The sequence below is a fragment of the Pezoporus occidentalis genome, unplaced genomic scaffold (genome assembly GCF_034315485.1).
Source record: "Pezoporus occidentalis ecotype Australia unplaced genomic scaffold, CSIRO_AGI_Poc_V1 ctg162, whole genome shotgun sequence".
Classification (NCBI taxonomy): Eukaryota; Metazoa; Chordata; class Aves; order Psittaciformes; family Psittacidae; genus Pezoporus; species Pezoporus occidentalis.
In genome coordinates this window covers 1,999,141-2,018,454 of record NW_026913447.1, presented here as the reverse complement: position 1 = coordinate 2,018,454, position 19,314 = coordinate 1,999,141, and the positions used below count along the sequence as shown (strand labels likewise).

General features: G+C 37.9%; 1 protein-coding gene across 2 annotated transcripts in view; it reads right to left on the bottom strand.

Annotated features, from left to right (window-relative positions):
• Nucleotides 1-19,314, bottom strand: part of SLC1A3 (solute carrier family 1 member 3) — a 63,587-nt gene that overhangs the window by 12,881 nt on the left and 31,392 nt on the right. For both annotated transcript variants that reach the window (XM_062612939.1, XM_062612940.1), the window contains exons 4-5: nucleotides 7,276-7,480; nucleotides 5,857-5,899 (exon numbers count right to left, since the gene is read on the bottom strand). In XM_062612939.1, coding sequence (XP_062468923.1) covers nucleotides 5,857-5,899; nucleotides 7,276-7,480 — 248 coding nt within the window. The remainder of the gene's footprint in view (nucleotides 1-5,856; nucleotides 5,900-7,275; nucleotides 7,481-19,314) is intronic.

Sequence of the window (19,314 nt, the reverse complement as noted above, 5' to 3'; positions counted from 1 at the left end):
AGGAAAGAATACTTAATTAAAAATAGCTTAGAAGAAATGCAATTATCAGATGGAACTTTACAGTTCTTTAAGCTTCAGCTGACATCAAATTCCAGGTATTCACAACAGAATGACCCTCTCCAGATTGTTAGACTTGATCTTGTTTCTCTTGATGTCCCAAGTTTACTTGTGTTTCTTTTGTATTTTGATATATCTCCAGAGTACAGCACAAAGAAGAAGCAGTTAAAAAGCACTATCTACTAACAAGCAGGTTGGTTGTAACTGCTTAGCCCCAGGCTAGATGCCATTTTTGAAATTAGGGAAGAGAAATTAAGAGATAATGGCCAGAGCTGAAAGATAAATCCAAAGATTTACTTAGATATCCCTAAACTGGGCATGGATACAGTGGTATAGATAATATTTTTAGCAAAATAATCTAGTTTTAGGTAAGTGTGCAACATCTACCTGCATTTGGTCTTTTCAGATTGTCCTGCTACTGATAGAAGATTTTTATCAGTATGATCAGTGCATGGCAAAGGTAGCAACATACGTCATACAGAAAAAGCAGCATCAGAGAGTATGTTGTTTGGATTAATGATCTGCTGTTTCCAACAGTCTCTATCTGTCATTGATTTAATTGGATGAGGTCCTGATGGAGACAGGGTGCCAACAGGACTCTGGTCTTTCACAGGGACAGAGGGAGTAACTACTGAAGAACAGAGTGAAGCTATAGCCCAGCATTTTCCAAATTATTCTCTTAACTTGATCTGGTAGACAAGGATGGCTCTTTGTACTTTCCTGGGGCATGGAGCTGAATATACCAGCTAAACCTGAAATGGTTCTGCCAGTTCTTAGTTGAAAGGTTTGAATGAAAGGATTCCCTCAGGCTTTTTTGTAGGCTTCTCTTTCTCGCCTACTGGGACTCCTCCTGGCTTCTGGGATCCATAATGAGGAGTCCTTTTATGAGGATATAGGCTATTTTGTTGCACCACACTTCCTGTTGCTGGGGAAGAAACTGGAAAGAAGAAAGAAGAGGAGAAGAAGCAAGAACGGCAGCTTTACCTCACAGACTTACTGGGAAAGAAAAACAGAAAAGTGAATCCAAAGGACCAGAAGATTGAATGAGGAACCATAGAAAACTTAGGAAGATCCTTCTGAAATAAGCCCTAAGGTCTCAATCTTCCTTCATGACTCTTCTTCTCCCAGCAGCAATCCTACAAAAGCTTTCTCAATTCCATCTAGAAGCCCTGCCCAGGTTGGCTACCCTCTTCGCACGACTCTATTTAGTTTTGCAGGAGAGCAATTCCACATACAGAAAATCAAATTTTCTTCTCTGAAATTAGCTATGTAAAAGGCAAGTACAATTTTCCATGTCTTGGTGTTACTCTGAGGCTAAAAACTTCCGAAAGTATAGCTGGTTCTCTGCGTTAATGGAGGTGCTTTGGGAAGTGCTTGCTATTGAAGGGGAAAGTAACAGGGTCAAACCTTGCATTGAGGACTAATACAGTAACTAGAGGACTTGTCTGCTGGACATAGTTAGAAAGAAAAACCTTCCAGTGGGTTCCAAATCAGACCTCTGTCAGGAAAGAAACCTGCTTAGCGATGCTGTAAGACAGAATGTGAGCACCTAATATATCAAAAGCTGTGTTTTGAATGCAGAGTGCATGTGGCAGTGATGGTTTCCACTTGTGCAAAACTGGATCAGTATTACACCTTTGAGTGTGTATGACTTTGAGCAGTCTTGTGTTGTGTTTGGGCCAGCAAACACAAATATTGTTACAGAAGCAAATTATTGCCAGATGGATCATCCTTCTTCATAAATATTCTCAGAAACATATGAAAAACCTGATGTAAACTTTTGAAAAGAAAGTTGATTCAGATGCACAAAGTCACCTGGATCTTACACATACTTGTTTCTCGTGCAAAACACTTATAATTCAATAAATCTGCTACAGCAAAATAATTATCCCTAATAAAAATACCCTAAAAATCTAGGGTTTGGTACCTGATTGAAAATGCAATAATATCAGTATGACAGATTGAAAATCCAATAGTATCAGTATGACAGATTTAAAATCCTGCTTCAATAAGCAGATCTGCTGATGAAATTCAGAAAAAACATTCATTAAATATTTCCAGGTTTGTGAACCATTTTTTGGAAATCCCTTTAAGCTGTAAAATACATTGGAAATGCAATATACTTAACGTAAGCAGAACTTATAGAACATTTTTAATTAAGAACATAGATTTAGGATACCTAGTCACTGAGTCAAGTTTCGTGTTGCTAAAGGATATTTTATCAAAAGAATTTTTCAAGCTGTATCTTGAAACTGATAAGGTAGTTTGTCCCCATGACTCCTAATTGAAGATTTTTCCAGGACCTCACATTTTAGGTAACACAGGTTAAAAAACTTCCTAATTCCCACTTTAAATTCAGTCATAGTAATTTCCAGTTCTTCTTGTGTAAACTTCTTTTTTTTTATCTTATACAGTTCTGTTCCCAGTTTAGTTTTTGTACCTGAATACTTTTTAAATCAACCTTCTTTTTGCTTTATACACTGTGTTCTTAATCCTAGCAACTTCTTTCTCCATTATGCTTATTTTGCATGAATCTCCCTATGAATGTAATGACATGAATATACTTAGTATTCCAGAGAGTCACATTCCTCTGGTTTATTTTCTCTCTTGGAGTTATGTCAGTAATATATACTACAGCTCAATTAGAAATGTTTATTTTGTTTTTTTTCTAATGATGACTTCCCATCTCAAAGCAGAAATTACTTTTAATTTCTAAATATTTATGTCCATGTGCTGAAGGAGATAACTAAAAATGCCAATGTTTGCAAGAGCCAATTCACTTTGTTGTTGTGACTTCATAGTATTACAGTATGCAAAGGACATACCAACTTTGGCATTTCACAGTATCACAGTATCACAGTATGCTAGAGATTGGAAGGGACCTCGAAAGATCATCTAGTCCAATCCCCCTGCCAGAGCAGGAACACCTAGATAATGTTACACAGGAATGTGTCCAGGCGGGTTTTGAATGTCTCCAGGGAAGAGACTCCACAACCTCCCTGGGCAGCCTGTTCCAGTGTTCCGTCACCCTCACTGAGAAGAAGTTTCTTCTCAAGTTTAAGTGGAACCTCTTGTGTTCCAGTTTGTACCCATTACCCCTTGTCCTATCATTGTTCGCCACTGAGTAGAGGCTGGCTCCATCCTCGTGACACTCCCCCTTTATATATTTATATACACTTATAAGGTCACCCCTCAGTCTCCTGTTCTCCAAACTATAGAGACCCAGCTCCCTCAGTCTTTCCTCATAAGGGAGATGCTCCACTCCCTTAATCATCTTAGTTGCCCTGCGCTGGACTCTCTCCAGCAGCTCCCTGTCCTTCTTGAACTGAGGGGCCCAGAACTGGACACAATATTCCAGATGGGGTCTCACCAGGGCAGAGTAGAGGGGAAGGAGGACCTCTCTCGACCTACTAACCACCGCCCTTCTAATACACCCCAGGATGCCATCGGCCTTCTTGGCCACAAGGGCACAGTGTTGGCTCATGGTCATCCTGTCGTCCACTAGGACCCCCAGGTCCCTCTCCCCTACACTGCTCTCTAACAGGTCGTTTCCCAACCTATACTGGAACCTGGGGTTGTTCCTGCCCAGATGTAGGACTCTACACTTTCCCTTGTTATATTTCATCAAGTTATTCCCTGCCCAACTCTCCAGCCTGTCCAGGTCTCGCTGGATGGCAGCACAGCCTTCTGGCGTGTCAGCCACTCCTCCCAGCTTAGTGTCATCAGCAAACTTGCTGATAGTACACTCAATTCCCTCATTGAAATTGTTGATGAATATATTAAATAATACCGGTCCCGGTACTGACCCTTGAGGCACTCCACTAGTTACAGGCCTCCAACTAGACTCCGCCCCATAGACTACAACTCTCTGGCTTCTCTCCTTCAGCCAGTTCACAGTCCACCTCACTACCTGATCACCCAGACCACACTTCCTCAATTTAGCTGTGAGGATGCTGTGGGAGACTGTGTCAAATGCTTTGCTGAAGTCAAGGTAGACCACATCCACCGCTCTGCCATCATCCATCCACTGTGTTATTTCCTCATAAAAGGCTAAGAGATTGGACAAGCATGATTTCCCCTTGGTGAAGCCATGTTGACTGCCCCTCATAACCCTCTTATCCTTGATATGCCTTAAGATGGCACCAAGGATAAGGTGTTCCATCACTTTCCCAGGGATGGAGGTGAGGCTGACCGGTCGATAGTTACCCGGGTCCTCCTTCTTGCCCTTTTTGATACAAAGTGGTTGGACTTTCTTGTCCGTAAATCTCATAGTGTGCATCCTATAGCAATGTAATTAAAAAAAAATTACCAATTGAGGGGCACCCAGTCCTTCAGTTACTTCCATTGCTAACTCCTCAGATTTTACAATTCTCACAATAATCTTATCCTCTGCTCAACTACTTCCTTCATATTAAAAAAAGGAAAGAAGAAAATGAGCAGTCCTACGGAAGAAAGATGGAAGGTTATTCTGGTACAATCTATGTTTCAGAAACTTGTGTTATTCTTTATCTTTTTTCATGTATTTTTGATTTTCATTTATTATGAAGTCTTTACTCTTCTGCTGATATTCTTCAGCACACCCGATACCAGGCTAATGGGTCATTAACTACTTAAATCAATTCCTAAATCTTTTTGAAATTAGAATTTGAAAGGCAATATGATTGCTTTTACCACTTATAAATAATAACTTCCCAAACTGAGAAATCTAGTAAAAATACTTGCTGTTAAATCTGTAACTTTATGCCCTAATTATTTCATTATTTTGAGATAAAGATTATATTATTTTCTGACCTTATTACATTCAATTTTTTAAATTTTGTTTCTAGTTTAGATACAGACTTTTGTATTTTTGTACTGCTCTTCTGGATCACTGTCCTGAGTTCATCCTCATCCTTACTGAAAACAGAGGCATAGCATTTGTTGATTTTGGACTAGATCTAGTTTATCTCTATCTTGAACAAATCTTTAATCTAGAAAGTCACTGCTTTTTATTGGTTTCTGTTGATTTAACTAAAGAAAATGTTACTATTTCTTTTCAATTCTTCTGCAAGATGTAACTCAGCTGGACTTCGGGAAGTTTCTACTTTATCCCCTTGCTTCTTGACCTCCACATTTCAGGGTTTTTTATTGCTACAGCAATAAATGGTAAATAATATGAATTTAAGGTTGTCTGTGGGGTCACTCAGATTATGGAAACACACATGTATTTTGCTGAATCTATACTGTCCTCCTTTTAAAAAAGGAATGCAACTACTTTCTATTATTTTCTCTGTAGAACAGTTTATGTTAAGATCAAGCTAATAAAAAAGGAACATGGGAAGCAACATAAGAGCATTCCTATGCTCTTCTATCCTAGGTGACAGGAAGTTCTCTAGTTTGATTTTATTATTGATAGTCACAAAATTATTTCCTCTGATTTGAACCCATGCACATTTCTCACCTGATGAACATCTTCCATTCTTTGTATAAAGGGTGCATATCTCTCAATTTAATGTAACACTGGTTTTGAAAAGTAAACTCTGCATTGACTTTAATGAAGCTTGTTGTAGACTTATTAATTTGACATTTTGAAAAAATCTTACTTTATATTTGTTTGCCAAGTGTGTTTTCTTCACTTCTCATAGAAACCAAAGCACAGATTTAGTTGGTCTAATTTGTGTTTTTTTTTGACAGCTGGCATCATACATAAAATTTATTTCTGCTGTAAGTACAAGCATGTGATCTTCCTAAAGAAAATGCTGTTATATTTCAATTTCTTACTTTGTTATGTTTTAGTTCAAAATAGCAATGCATTTTTACCTGTTTAAAGCAAGCTTCCACCAGATTTGGAGGGAACATATTTCTGTGAAAAAGAAAGAAAATGACATTAGAAGCAATAAAATTCTAGTAATATCTTAAGTAGGGAAACAGCTAATGAAAGAATTGACCAGATACTTTTCAAAGGAGTCCTAAGACCAATATGTAGCTATGCATACAGTGAGCAGAGCTTTGCATATAGCATTGGCCTGGTTAGCTTTATCAGGACGAAATGTAGTAGGGCTGGATAGATCCTGGCAATGGCAATCTCTGAATCAATTATTGTATATCAGGTCTGGTTACGGAGCAAAATATTAGCTAAATTACCAAATGTACAAAACTCTGTGGGTCAGTGCTGACTTTAAATTTTGTATTTATTTATGCTTTCTGAATCCAGATTAGTAAGTAATATTTAATGCATTTCTACTTCTCACTTTTTGGAGTCACATAGCCTAGCACCTCATGACATCCGTCACTTGATTTAGAGTCTTTCATGATTAAGAAATAAGTATTTCTGAAGTTTGAGCATTCTTTAATAATAAAACATACACATGTGTATGTGTGTTTGTACTTGTTACATATGGGGGTTTGTTTCTTTGCTTTCCAGAATGGTGACATTTCTGAGGGAATTAGAAGCAGCCCATCCAAATAAATCTTGAGGAATCTGAGTGCAAACCTCTTCATGGGTCTTTCTGAAGTCCCCCTTCCTGGCAGCATGACTCTTGGAGGCCTTTCTCCATGTCTCTGGCTTCTCCAAATGGGTTAGTGGAACACAAAATTTTGGTGGCTTTACCTGTGGAAAAGCTCCTGAGTTCAAAACCTCAGCTTCCCTACTCCCTGGAATACATCTATGACATATTAGCTCTATAAAAGAGGTATTGCAGAGTCTCTGAGCAAGGAGAAAACAGTATTTTTTATCTGTGCCCTTCTATTTCAAGCATTTACTTGCCTGCTCCTGGAATTTATTTCCCATCCATACAATTTAACAAGTTGAGTAGATGCACCCAGATTGGTGGCTACGATTCAAAATTAGGACGAATAGCTAAATCAGGGATTCAAGTGAAGTGAGAAAACTGTCAGAAGTTGGAAATAAGGAAAGCAGAGGTAATAAGGATTGTACTATGGAAGTGGGTGAAAAGACTCATGCAGATAGCAGAATAGAAATCTTTCTTTTGCATGTGAAAGAAAGTATTTTTGAATATTAAAAGCAGTTTCTTCTCTAGCAATGGCTTGATTAAAAAATAAATCCATGTATTCTTTTCCAGTGTTGCAGGGGTTAGTGATATTGGTATCACATAGTTGAAAGAAATTTGGCTAGCTTATGCAATTACTGTCTAAAATTTGCTACTTTTGTGTTTGTTTGAACCTAAATATTATTACTGTTGCTATTGGTACAGAAAATGTGCAATATCATAGCCATACCTGATTAAATCAAGAAAGGCATCTGCTGCTGTCACTTGCACAATTTTGCCTTCTCTGTGCATGTTTTCTTTAGTACCTTTCCCAGGGTGAATGATGACCACAATGATTATACCAATCAGTACAGCAATGATCGTAGTACTCATGTAGTAGACTACTGCTCGGACTCCCATCTTCCCTGATGCTTTACTATCCAGGGCAGCAATTCCTAGTAAATTTAAGCACAAGGACATTAACTCATACAGTTGTGAGTAAAGAGTATAAACTCAGCATGACGAAAGTAGTTTTGTGCAAAGAATTTTGATGACCATTACATTTGAAAAGGTAGGTAGGTCAGCCCTCTTCTGCAACTCATACTGCCCTATCTTGCCATCCCACTCCTAATGCTTGTTTTTATATGATGTTCTATTACAACTGTTGCAGCTTCCCCTGCTTTGTTAACACTTCATAAAAGTAACGATTATTGGTCTGACGCAATATGGTACTGCATCATTCCAGAGAGCCAATTTCTGGGTTTTGATTAGCATAGTTATTATAGTCCGAAAAATGTGACTTAGAAATGTGCTGCACCTAATCTGAAATAGTAGGAAATAAAACACAGTACTCTCCAGTAATCTTAATAATGTTTGCTACAATTAACGTGTACAAAGAGATTTCTTCAATCCATAATGGAATGACCTCATTTCCTTCTGTCCCAGGCTATGGGAGTTTAAAACAGATTAACTGCTGTTAGCTTTTTTTTTTTTTTTCCAGAAAATCCTTACCATTGTATGAATAAGCATTTAGAGTCTTTTATAAGCTTTTCAAACCTTGCAACATTAATCCCAATTTTTGGCTTGTCTTAATGCATCTGATATAATGTGAATACTAGGGTGCTCACTATGGGATCTGCTAAAGCATTTGTTCATCAGACTTCACCGACAAGGCTGCAGTGTGTTTTTTAAATGAAGCTGCATTTCTACCAGGGAAAAAGCTCTGAGTCTCTGAGAAGGAGTGTCTCATGCAGACTGTCACAAATGGAAATGTTTTTTCTGTTTTTAGTGCTCTTCTCCTTAAAATGTCCCTTTGCTCCTCCTCCTTAAAATTTAAAATAGTCAATAACTTCCCCATACTTCATCTGGAGGGTTACACCATCTGTCTCAAAACAGTGCTGACGTTTTCTTGTTGAAATCAAGCTTTCAAAGTGCAGAATGAAGAAAGAGGTCAAGGAAGGATCTCTTCACTTTATTACCTCCTCCTATGGACCCCCGCATGGCACTATCTAATACAGATTTCTGCAGGCTGCCTATCTACTTATATGCTGGTTTTGAACATATAAAATATAATGAAATTTGACCACCTTCTGCTCTAGGTGCCTGTTTCAGGGGAGAAAGCATTTAAAATAAGGAAACAGTACTACATGAATATAAATAAAATGGAAACATAAACGGAGAATCATGAACTGGAAAAACCAAATATTTTTTCAAATCATTGTAGACATATTGTACTTCTGTCTCCTAAAGGAGGGAATATGTGCTACTGGAGTTACAGTGAAAGTAATTTAGACGCTGATGTAACTGAGATCAAGGCTATGTTCCAGATACTGATCAAATCTCCAAAGAATAAAACTCATCACATTCTTCGTACCTACCCTCTCATTTCAGCAAGGGCATGCCTGTCCTTTCGGCAAAAGCCATTACAATCAGCAAAATTTCTACACAGAAAATGAATTGCAAAGGAAAACCACTAGATTTGCACCTTGAAATGCTTGATTTATGCCTGCCATTGTATTGGAAGAACAAAGTGCTACTGAGAAAGGAAATGCAACATTTGAAGCACTCGATCCTTCATTCCTCTCCTTAGTTTTTCCATCTGTGAAAGTGTATTATAATGCTCAGGGCAAGCCTACATTTATCTTTTGAAAACCTGTGAAAATGGTAAATATTACCAAGTAATAGTTTTTTTTATCTTTACAAGCAAGAAGTCCTGTATCCTTCTTGATGGTGGGTGGAGAATCAATTATTTTTTTTAAAGTCCTCAAAATAATGCAAATGCAGAATAATGTAAATATAATTAACCAAAGCATAAAATAAAGTTAGTCATTTTTACAGAATTTCAGATCTGCTACTGAGTTGCACAATGTTTATACCTGACAGCATTTGTTGCAACTATTTTATTTAAAGTATAAGTATGTAAGGTGTGTAATTTAAAAAGTGAAATATGAATCCATATGTAGAAGTCCAGTCAACTTTATCTTTGTATATCTTAATTCTTTATTCTTACTTGATATTTCAAAAATAGCATCAATGGGCTGTGTATTTTTTCATTTTAGCTAAAAGCATAAGAGCAGCTTAAACCTGTTTCACATCCTGAGCATAAAAATGTTAACCTATATAGTTTGATAGGAAGGTTTGGAAATGCACAGATATTGTATCAGCCAGCTCTCAGTATTGTGCCCTTGCCAGGTAATAGATTCAGGATCAAATGCTGAGCACAGTCAACCCAGAGGGGTTGCAGGCGTGTTTGTACTTAAAACTCTAACCAATCCTGATCTTTCTTTGCACTCCACAATTGATACTAAGTTGAGTCTCCTGCAATCCAAAAATCACTTGGAGTCAGTGTAGGGCTTATTTTACCACTAAAGATTTCTGTGTTGAAGGATTAGAACTTGTGATCCTCTTTCTTTCTTGGACTGATTCTGGGATTGACTGGTGAACTGTGTGAAAGTGATATGTCTGGGAGCAAGAGTCATGCTCTTTTCTTTATGAGCTGTTTTCCAGCTTGGTTTCCTATTGTGCACTCAGGCTGTGACTACATGGCCCCTTATTTTAGGCTGGTCAGTCTTATTCCTGCTTTTGCTATCATATAAATGACTTCTCAGCGTGAAAGTAGGGAACAGCAGTTCTTCTAGTCTTACACTCAAACTGCTTGTGGCTTGCTGATAGCAGCAAGCATTAAAAGCAGAGGGACGACAGGCCTAAGTATGAATAAAAACTATACGAGGAGGAAGCAAGTTCTCACCTCAGAGAGCCCCTACCAGGGACCTGCTGGGAAACATTCCCTCCCACTAAAGTTAATGGCAACTCAAGGAACACACAGGAGGGACACATGGTACCATACAGTGTTGAAACTGCAAAAGCTTCCAGCATATCACCAACAAGAATTAGCTAAAAAATTATTTTAAATCTGTTTTCAAGACACAAGAAAATGAAAGGGATTGTTTTCTTTAAATTTTAAGATGGTGACAAGATTTCTTAAAGCTGAGAATCTGAGGGCTTAGAGACTCTGGAACGGTCCTTAATGGAGAAGCAGTAACGTTCGCTCCAAAGCTTTCATGTGTTGTAGACCATTGTATCCTCAGTGTGTCCTTTCACAGCCAGCCAGCAAAACTCCCATTGTCCTACATGAGATGTATGTGTCCCTTTTATCCTGCTCTCTCTGCTCTTTCCTCTGCATGGATACTGGCTCCAGCACCTCTGCCTCCTCTCTTCCATTTCCCTCCCTTTCCCCAGGGGGCCTGGGAAACTTCTCTGCACCACCGGTCCCCACGCACAGGGATGCCTTGATGTTGTCAAGGCAACCCGGAGCAGAGCGTCTGTAATTTCTCCCAGCGTGTGTGCTCACACATCATGAATGGGAATGACTTTTTAAGTATTGATGAGGAGGGAAGGAGGCAAGGAGGGAGAAAGGGAAGAAAAGAAAGAAGGGGGCAGGCCTAAGTCTGTAAAATTGCAAACAAACCCAAGCCCTTACCCCTGTCCTCTCCCTTCACCTACTCTTTCCCTCTCTTGAGAAGTGAGGAATCATTCACACCGTGAGTGAAATAAAGACATGACAAAGAGTTCTCCAGAGTGTCAAGGCAAAAAGCAAAGCACTACGTTGTTCATTAACAAAGGTGTTAGAGAGGAATTGAAAATATTTTAGGATGTAGGGAAAGGCAGCAAGCAAGTGTGCAATTGCAAGAGACAGAGAAAGAGAGAAAGGATGCAGGGAAAAGGAGAAAAAAATCTTGTTAGGGCAACTTGTTAAAAATTCTAAATTGTTAAGCTGATAGTCCTGATTGTTCACTTGACTTAATAATTGTTCCACAAATTAGACTGAACTAATGATGCAGCAACTTTCCTGAATAGCTACTACACTATGACTGGGTTTGTGTAAACTACATTTTTTTATATTGTACTTATGAGTCTAGATTTCTTTATGTACTTTATAATTCTAGAAATACAGAATCCTAGAATTTACAAATCCAGAGTTGCTTCTATTGCACTGAATTTCTGTTTGCCCTTAACATTAGTTACTTACAACATGATTTACCAAATCAGGGCCCATAACTTGCAGGTTTTAAATGGGATCTTCTTCTTTATACTCAGCATCAAGTAGGATGCCAATGAAGAACTGGGCAAGAAGCAAGATTCATTTTCTTTTGTTTTTTCTAAAAAATTACCAATCAATACTTAGGTCTGATCCTAGTACCTTCAGTGATTTTATAATTTCTCAGAGCAAGTGGGATTCTGTCGCTGTGGGGAGGGGCTGTGCATGTGAGTGTATGCATGTGTGTAATTTCAGTTTGAAAACAGGTGAAATTCCCAGCTACTCTGTTTCATGCTGAAAGACCCTGTTTCTGGAATCTTTTTTGCTGCCTTTTAAAAACTTTGGGAAAAAATAAGAAGTTTCTGTGTTTCCTTTCATATATTAACATTCTTGTGCTTTTAACAGAGTATCTAATATTTTGCCCACAAAATTTCAATTTTTGTTTTTTTTTAAGAATCACTTTTGAGGCATAATGGTGAAAACTTTAAATATAGAAAAGTATATTTCAGTTATAAGGGACCTACAACAATCTTCTAGTCTGACTGCCTGACCACTTCAGGGCTGACCAAAAGTTAAAGCATTTTATTAGTGGCACTGTCCAAATGCTTCTCAAACACTGACAGGCATGACACATTGACCACCTTTCTGTGAAGCTTGTTCCATCATTTAATCATTCTTGCTATAAAAAAATGCTTCCTTTAGAACTGAATTGATGGCACTTCCTTGCTAATGTAGATTTTTATTAAAAAATCATTTAGATGTTTTGGACTCAGTCTTTAATGAGTATAGCATCTTTTTTTCGCTAATTATTTTCCTGCTTACTTTTTACAGTCTCTTCATTAGGAAATTGTAGTTGCTTGTTAAGGATTCCTATGGTGGAACAGCAATAATGGCAATTGTTGACTTAGGAGTGTTCCCCTAATTTGGTTTCTTTAAGGTTGCCTTTCATTCTCCTAATGAAGCAGTCTTAAATGAGCTACTCCCAACCCCCTGCATCCACTAAGCACTGTGTGATGAGTAAACTCACAGTGTGAGGCCATGAGAACAATCCTTTTGTGTATGTTGATGAGGATTTGTGGAAATAAATAATGCTGTGCAAGGTCATAGTAAAATATGCTGGCAGAAAAATTGTAAGGCAATTGTAAAGCAATAGGTGAAAGTGGAAGTATTGCCCAAATTTAATTAACATGATTAAGCTCTAGAGCTTTATTCTGATAGATGATGAGCATGTCTCGACTGGTGGTGAGTGTTCCCAGAAAACAAAAGTTAAATAATATTTAAAGCTTTGACAACTGAGCCCCTGACAAGATCAGGCTCAGAATTAATACAAACTTGATTATTATTTTTAATAGCAGTAGTATTAAATAATAAAACTGCAAAGAAAAAAGCTAAATAACATTTTCAAAGAACTGCATGCATTGGTGAAGTTAATTAATATTAAATCAATACAACTAACGATTTCCTGAAGCCACATAAAATGCAAGTCTGAAATACAGCTCCTTATGCCTTTTTGCATTAACTGATGGGATGAGTTGCCCCTAAATTTCAGTTTAACTTATTTGAATATGAAATTTAAGTAATTAAATTAGATTTAATTAATTTAATTTTGCTTATTATATTTAACTTACTGACTTTAGATTGGATTAGTTTTTCCAGGTCCATTAAAGAACACTGGGAAAACATCTCACAGGAAAATTAGCAGTTGTTTTTGATCCAGAATTACATGACCATGATTATGCCAAGCTGACTAATGAAACCCATGGCTGGAATATAGTACTGCAATTCAATGAGCCAATAAAATGGGTAAGAGTGGCTCCTAAAGGACAAGACTTGCCCCACAGCTTTGTAGTCATGTCCCATTCATTGCCACCAGAAAACTATTAACTTTGAGATTTGTTGGGTTAGTTTTTCAGCCAGTTTGTCATTATGAATAATTTCAGAATAGAGTCATGTGAAAACCGGAACTTTTACAAGGGAAGTAGAAGGAGAGCATGGCCAAGGGCAGAAAACTAGCATTTTGGCAGCAGTTTGTCATTACTTCAAGTTAGCTGTATTGTTAAACTGCATCCTTTGCTCTTTGGTAGTAGCACTATTAAACAAGTTAAGTATTCCTCACTTCTCTCAGCTTATCTTTAAGCTGGCTCTGTTCTCACCAGGAGCTGAGCAAACACCATTTGATGACAAGGAGAGAACAAGGGTGTGTGAAAGAGCACCTGGGCTGAGAGAGCTTGTGAGGGCCACAGCTACTCAAACAGCACTGCCTTAAAAAATCAGCATAAAAATATATACTTATGAAAATACACAGATGTTCTTGTTACATGTAAGGAAAAAAATCTCACTGCATGAGTGAATAAGAGACATTACAGACTTTAACAGAAAGATGCCATCAACAACATGCAGAAGAGTCCACATAAGCACTTAAAGTGATGTACCTTACTTTGTGGATTCTCCAGTACTACAGTAAGGAGAAAGGCTGCCTATGATGAAAAAAAGACTTTTTCTAGAGGATGTTAACCTAATCCTGCCACATGTACTTGTAGAGGCCCAAATAGTCTTTAGTGGTTTTACAACAACTTTTAACTTTCAGTTAACCATGAATAATTAAAGATCATTTTGTTATTCATCACTGGTAGCTGCTCTTTCAGTGGAATAGCTTCTCTTTATGAAATTCTGACTTCAGTGCACCAATTTCAGTTGTTATCTTATTAAAAAAAAATAACAGTAATCTATGCTGGAAAGTATTTCCTGGGCTGCCAATAGCATTCACATGCAGCAGGCAAATATATTATACAGTGTTCATTAGAAATTTATTGAGCTTGAGGTTCAAATCAGTTGCTATTTTTATCATATTTTCCTGGTAGGGTATTCCACAGCCATGCCCACTTCTGACTTCACTTGTTTCCATGTACAAATAACTTTATTGGTCAACTCAATGTCCAGATGGAGATCAGTACCGAGTGGTGTCCCTCAGAGTTCTGTACTGGGACCAGAACTGTTTAGTATTTTCATCAATGACATAGACAGTGGGATAGAGAGCCCCCACAGCAAATTTGCAGGTGACACGAAGCTGAGTGGTGCAGTTGGCATGCCTGAGGGACACGACATGCTATCCAGAGAGACCTGCGCAAGATTGAGAAGTGGGCGCATGTGACCCTCATGAGGTTCAACAACACCAATGGCAAAGTCCTGCACTTGGTTTGCGGCAACCCCTGGTATTAAAGGATAATAAACTGAAAGGATTGAAAGGATTGAGAGCAGCCCTGTGGAGAAGGACTTGGGCATTACTGGCAGACAAAAAGCTGGACATGAGCTGGCAATGTGGAGTCACAGCCCAGAAAGCCAACCGCGTCCAGCACGAGCAGCAGGTTGAGGGAGGTGATTCTCCCCCTCTACTCTGCTCTCATGAGACCCTACCTGGAGTATTTCATGCAGCTCTGGAGTTCCCTTTACAAGAAACACATGAACCCGAAGGAGTAAGTCCAGAGGAAGGGCACGAAGATGATCAGAGGGCTGGAGCACCTCTCCTAGGAAAACAGATTCAGAGTGTTGGGCTTCATCCTGGAGAAAAGAAGGCTTCAGGGAGACCTTATTGTGGACTTTCAATACTTAAGGGGGACTTATGAGAAAGATGGGGACAGATTTTTAGTAGGGCCTGTAGCAGTAAGATACAGGTGGATGGTTTTAAACCAGAAGAGGGTAAACTGAGACCAGATATAAGGAAGAAATTCTTTACTATGAGGGTAGTAAAATACTGGCACAGGCTGGTGGTAGATGCCCCATCCCTGGAAACATTCAAGGTCAGGTTGGGTGGGACTCTGAGCAATCTGATCTAGTTGACGATGTCCCTTCTCACTGCAGGGGTGTTGGACCAGATGGCCTTTAAAGGACCCTTCCAACCCAAACTATTGTAAGATTCTTCCTTTTAAATTCTTGACTGTCAGGACAGTGTCAGTCCATGAGGGAAGGGAAGACTTCCATAAAATTCCCCAGACTATGCTTGTTGTTGACCAATAAGTTATAGCTATCATCCCAATAAAATAAAATATGTAAATATGGTACAGTTAGATGCTGCATTTACTGTCAGTGATACTTGTGTTACTGCAGGAAACCTCTTGCAGGAATATGCTCTACCATTCTGAAAAGTATAGTTGATGTACTTTTTAGGTTTCAATAGAACAGAATACATTTGGAGATCCAGTAGGAAAGAACATTTCCTGAAACTTGCATCTGCCTGAGAAGGCCCCTGCTGTGCGGCTGTTTAGATACCCATTTAACTCTTCGCATTATTCCATCTTTTGCTCACAGTATTGGAATGTGCCAAACAATATGCTTTCTGAAGGGAAACTAGGGAGTAATTTATCTTCTTTATGTGTGCTAAGCAGAGCAGGAGGGAGAGGCAAGCAGGGATTCACAGCAAGCCATGAAGCAGTGATTAGTAACAGCTGACAGTCTCAAACCAAGACTGTCTTTCTTTGGTTACCTCATTGTAATAACAGAGTACAAAGGGCTGACTGTCTTCAAGCCAAGAATCAGAGACCCAGGAACATAGAAAATAGCAGCACACCATTTTTTTTTGGTAGCAGAACACTGCTGCTACCTGTACAGTGCAATTCTAAAATGACATCCTTTTATGTCCAGACATTTGGACTAAACTTTGCTGGAAATGGGATTCTTCAGCTGGGCATAGAGCTGCTTATTTTCTGTATCAGAAGTGAAAAAAGGAGCACACTTCCTTAAGTAAAACATAATGTAGCATGGTAAATTATTTTGGTTTAATAAGGAAAAAAGTGAATGGTAGTAGCTGATAAGCCAAAGCACGTTAAGTTAGCTTGAATCCTAAAGGACATGTTGTTACAAGACTGAAATAAATATGCTTGAATTTTGTCCTATTGCCAAGGACAAAAATGCTGACTTTCAGTTATTCTGAACATATTGCTAAAAACATCTAACTCAAACATGAAACACATGCATCCTGGCAAGATACCAGTGACATAGATACCTTTGCCTTGTAGGTGGTGTTTATGCACATTACTTAGTGCTCCATAAGAATCCGTAATGCAATCTCTTAAAATACAGGTATAAGCTTTTAATCTGCTAAAACACTGGTCTGAGTCTCAGTAGACTGTGCCTGGAGTTCTTCATAGACATGGTTTTGTATGCGCAGCATTTATGAAACAACATTCCACCAATGTACAGTGCTTCTATTATCTGACTGGCTGTATGAAGCTGTAGACTCTTTACTATGCTAAGTCACTCTTGATCTACTTTAGCTGCTACTGAATAAATACCATACTTGAGAATACAGATATGAGATTAGACGTATTTCTACAGATACAATAGCTAGTAATTCTAAGGGTATGGGATTGTACTGATCTATAACTTGTCACAGCTCTATGCTGGAGGCATCACCGTCTCACTCAGAATGTGATCCAGGATTGTTGGCCAGCCAGTTCTTGGATACTTCACTAAAACTTCTAATAATAGACTCTATTGCAGTGATAATGTCTTTTATTTGGACGATCGTTCGCTAGGACCTGACACCAGTTAAGTTAATTTTATAGTGTTCATGCAGCAGTCATCATCTGGAAATAAGCTTTGCACAGTTGGATGTTACTCAACTAAGGTTTGAATTAATGGTACTGGGTTAATGCATCTTGTAGAAACCTGGCCTTTAAATTTCTGCTTGGAATTCTAATTTTTGCACAATTTTTAAACCCCTGGTATAATTTTTATTTCCTAATTCAGCAACATTTCTACTTGAGTAATCTGAAGTTACTCTAGTAACTTCCCACTCACGAAAGAATTCTGCATATTTTTCATTTTTGCAGTAGCTACTGTCTATTCTTCTACGAGCTTTTTAATAATAAAAATGTCTCTTTGTTTTAATTTTATTTTTGGTTCTTTTTTTAGGAATCTTGTCAGTGGCACAGCACTAATTGGTGCATCTGTCCAGCTTAAAAGTGATAAATTTTCATTCTGCTTTCAAGCTAGCAGTTCATTCATCTGCTGTTGTTTTATTCCTTGATCTTCCATAAAATTTATGTGAGATGCTCATGGATCTATTGCTTTCATTTTTGTCTACATTACACATACCCTGCTGGTGTTTACATGTTTTTGTAATCCTTTTAGTTCAACACATTCCTTCCAATGGGCCACATGTTTTCTCAGTCTGTAATATTTTACAACAGTATGTGTGTTTTCCGTGCACTGCTCTTCATGGATTTACACTTTTTTTCCTGACATTTCTACTCTCATGCCTCAAGTATAATCTTAATTTCTGATGAGTTGTAGAGCTATCTGCATTCACATGAAGCAATGTAAATCACTTTGAATAGAGCTCCATGCTGCTGTTACCCCGCTCCCTATACTGCTACAGAAGTAGCTCAGTTGTCTATCATCTATGACATTGAAGTCAGCAATGTCAACCTAACATCTTCTCAGTTTGGGGAAGTTTGTCCTGAAAGACATTATGCCCAGTACTACTGACTTTCGTACAGGGGCTTGTATAGTGGGGCCTCAGTCCCTTTGAAAGTTCAGGTACAAATGTATCACTACATATTATCTATCCATATCATAAGGAAATGCATAGAGCTCTTTCATGTCTCTAATTAATGCATTACTAGCAATAGAAATTGCAGGATAGTAGCTAATTTGACAACACAGAGCACTTTCAGATTTTTTTTTTAAAGAATCACGTTAACTTGAATTTCAAGAAAAGTTCTACATATAAAGCTTTATATGGCATAATAAATGAATTTTGTATTAAATAAAGAGTCTAGAAACAATCTGAGACTTCCTTTATCAAGCATAACGAAGTCTATTTAAAGAGTATGGGATCTAATGTAGTCGTAACTTGAAAAAATGTGTATAAGCAATTTTCAGTTTATGAACAAGCAGCATTTTAAAACACTACTTACAATCCACAAGTTAATATCTGAATAATAAGTACAAACGTTCAAATTTAGAACATCATAAGCACTTAAAAAGCCTAAGAATATCATACACATTTATCCTTTTTTTGTCATCATCCATAGGACTAAATTGTAATTTAATTACACCCTAAATCAATGCTTCCTATTTGTGAAATTAAGGTCCTCTGGTAATATGCCATATGAACACTAAGGAGTCCGTACTTCAGCTGCAATTAGTGTATGACATTTTAAATTGTTGTTATAATTGTGGGTTGTTTTTTTTTTCACAATTCAGTAATGATGTTAAGGCTGTTCTGAGAACTCATTATGAAAGTGTGGAACTGGAGTTTCATATGAAGAGGCTTTTGTTTTCCTTCTTTTCTCTCCTTTGTTTCACTGACCTCTTGAACTTTGGGTCACTGATTCAGTTTCAGCCTTGCGACATCAAAGCTGTACAGTTTTTTGCTTTGTCTTTCTCCACCTTACAGGCTTGTAGGAGGTGATGGAAAGAAGATTTCCTCTGCAATGCCTGACAGTAGCTTTTTAATAACATTATTCAGCTCTTTTTCTGGGATATTACAGTGCTAAGTACAGATGAAGATGAAGAATAGGCTTTGGCTTCCATAACTCAGGTGTTATACAGTTACCATCTGGGCATCACCTGCTTGCAGGGAGGATTGAGGATATAAATTTCAATGGGAGGTCTGAGGTATACCAGTGAAAATACTAGCTTATTTTAAGAGATGAAAGAAACCACTATTATTATTAATTGTAATGTCTTCCAGAAAAGAACTCTATTTACTTTTTAAAGAATTATTAAACATCATATCTTGAAACTTAA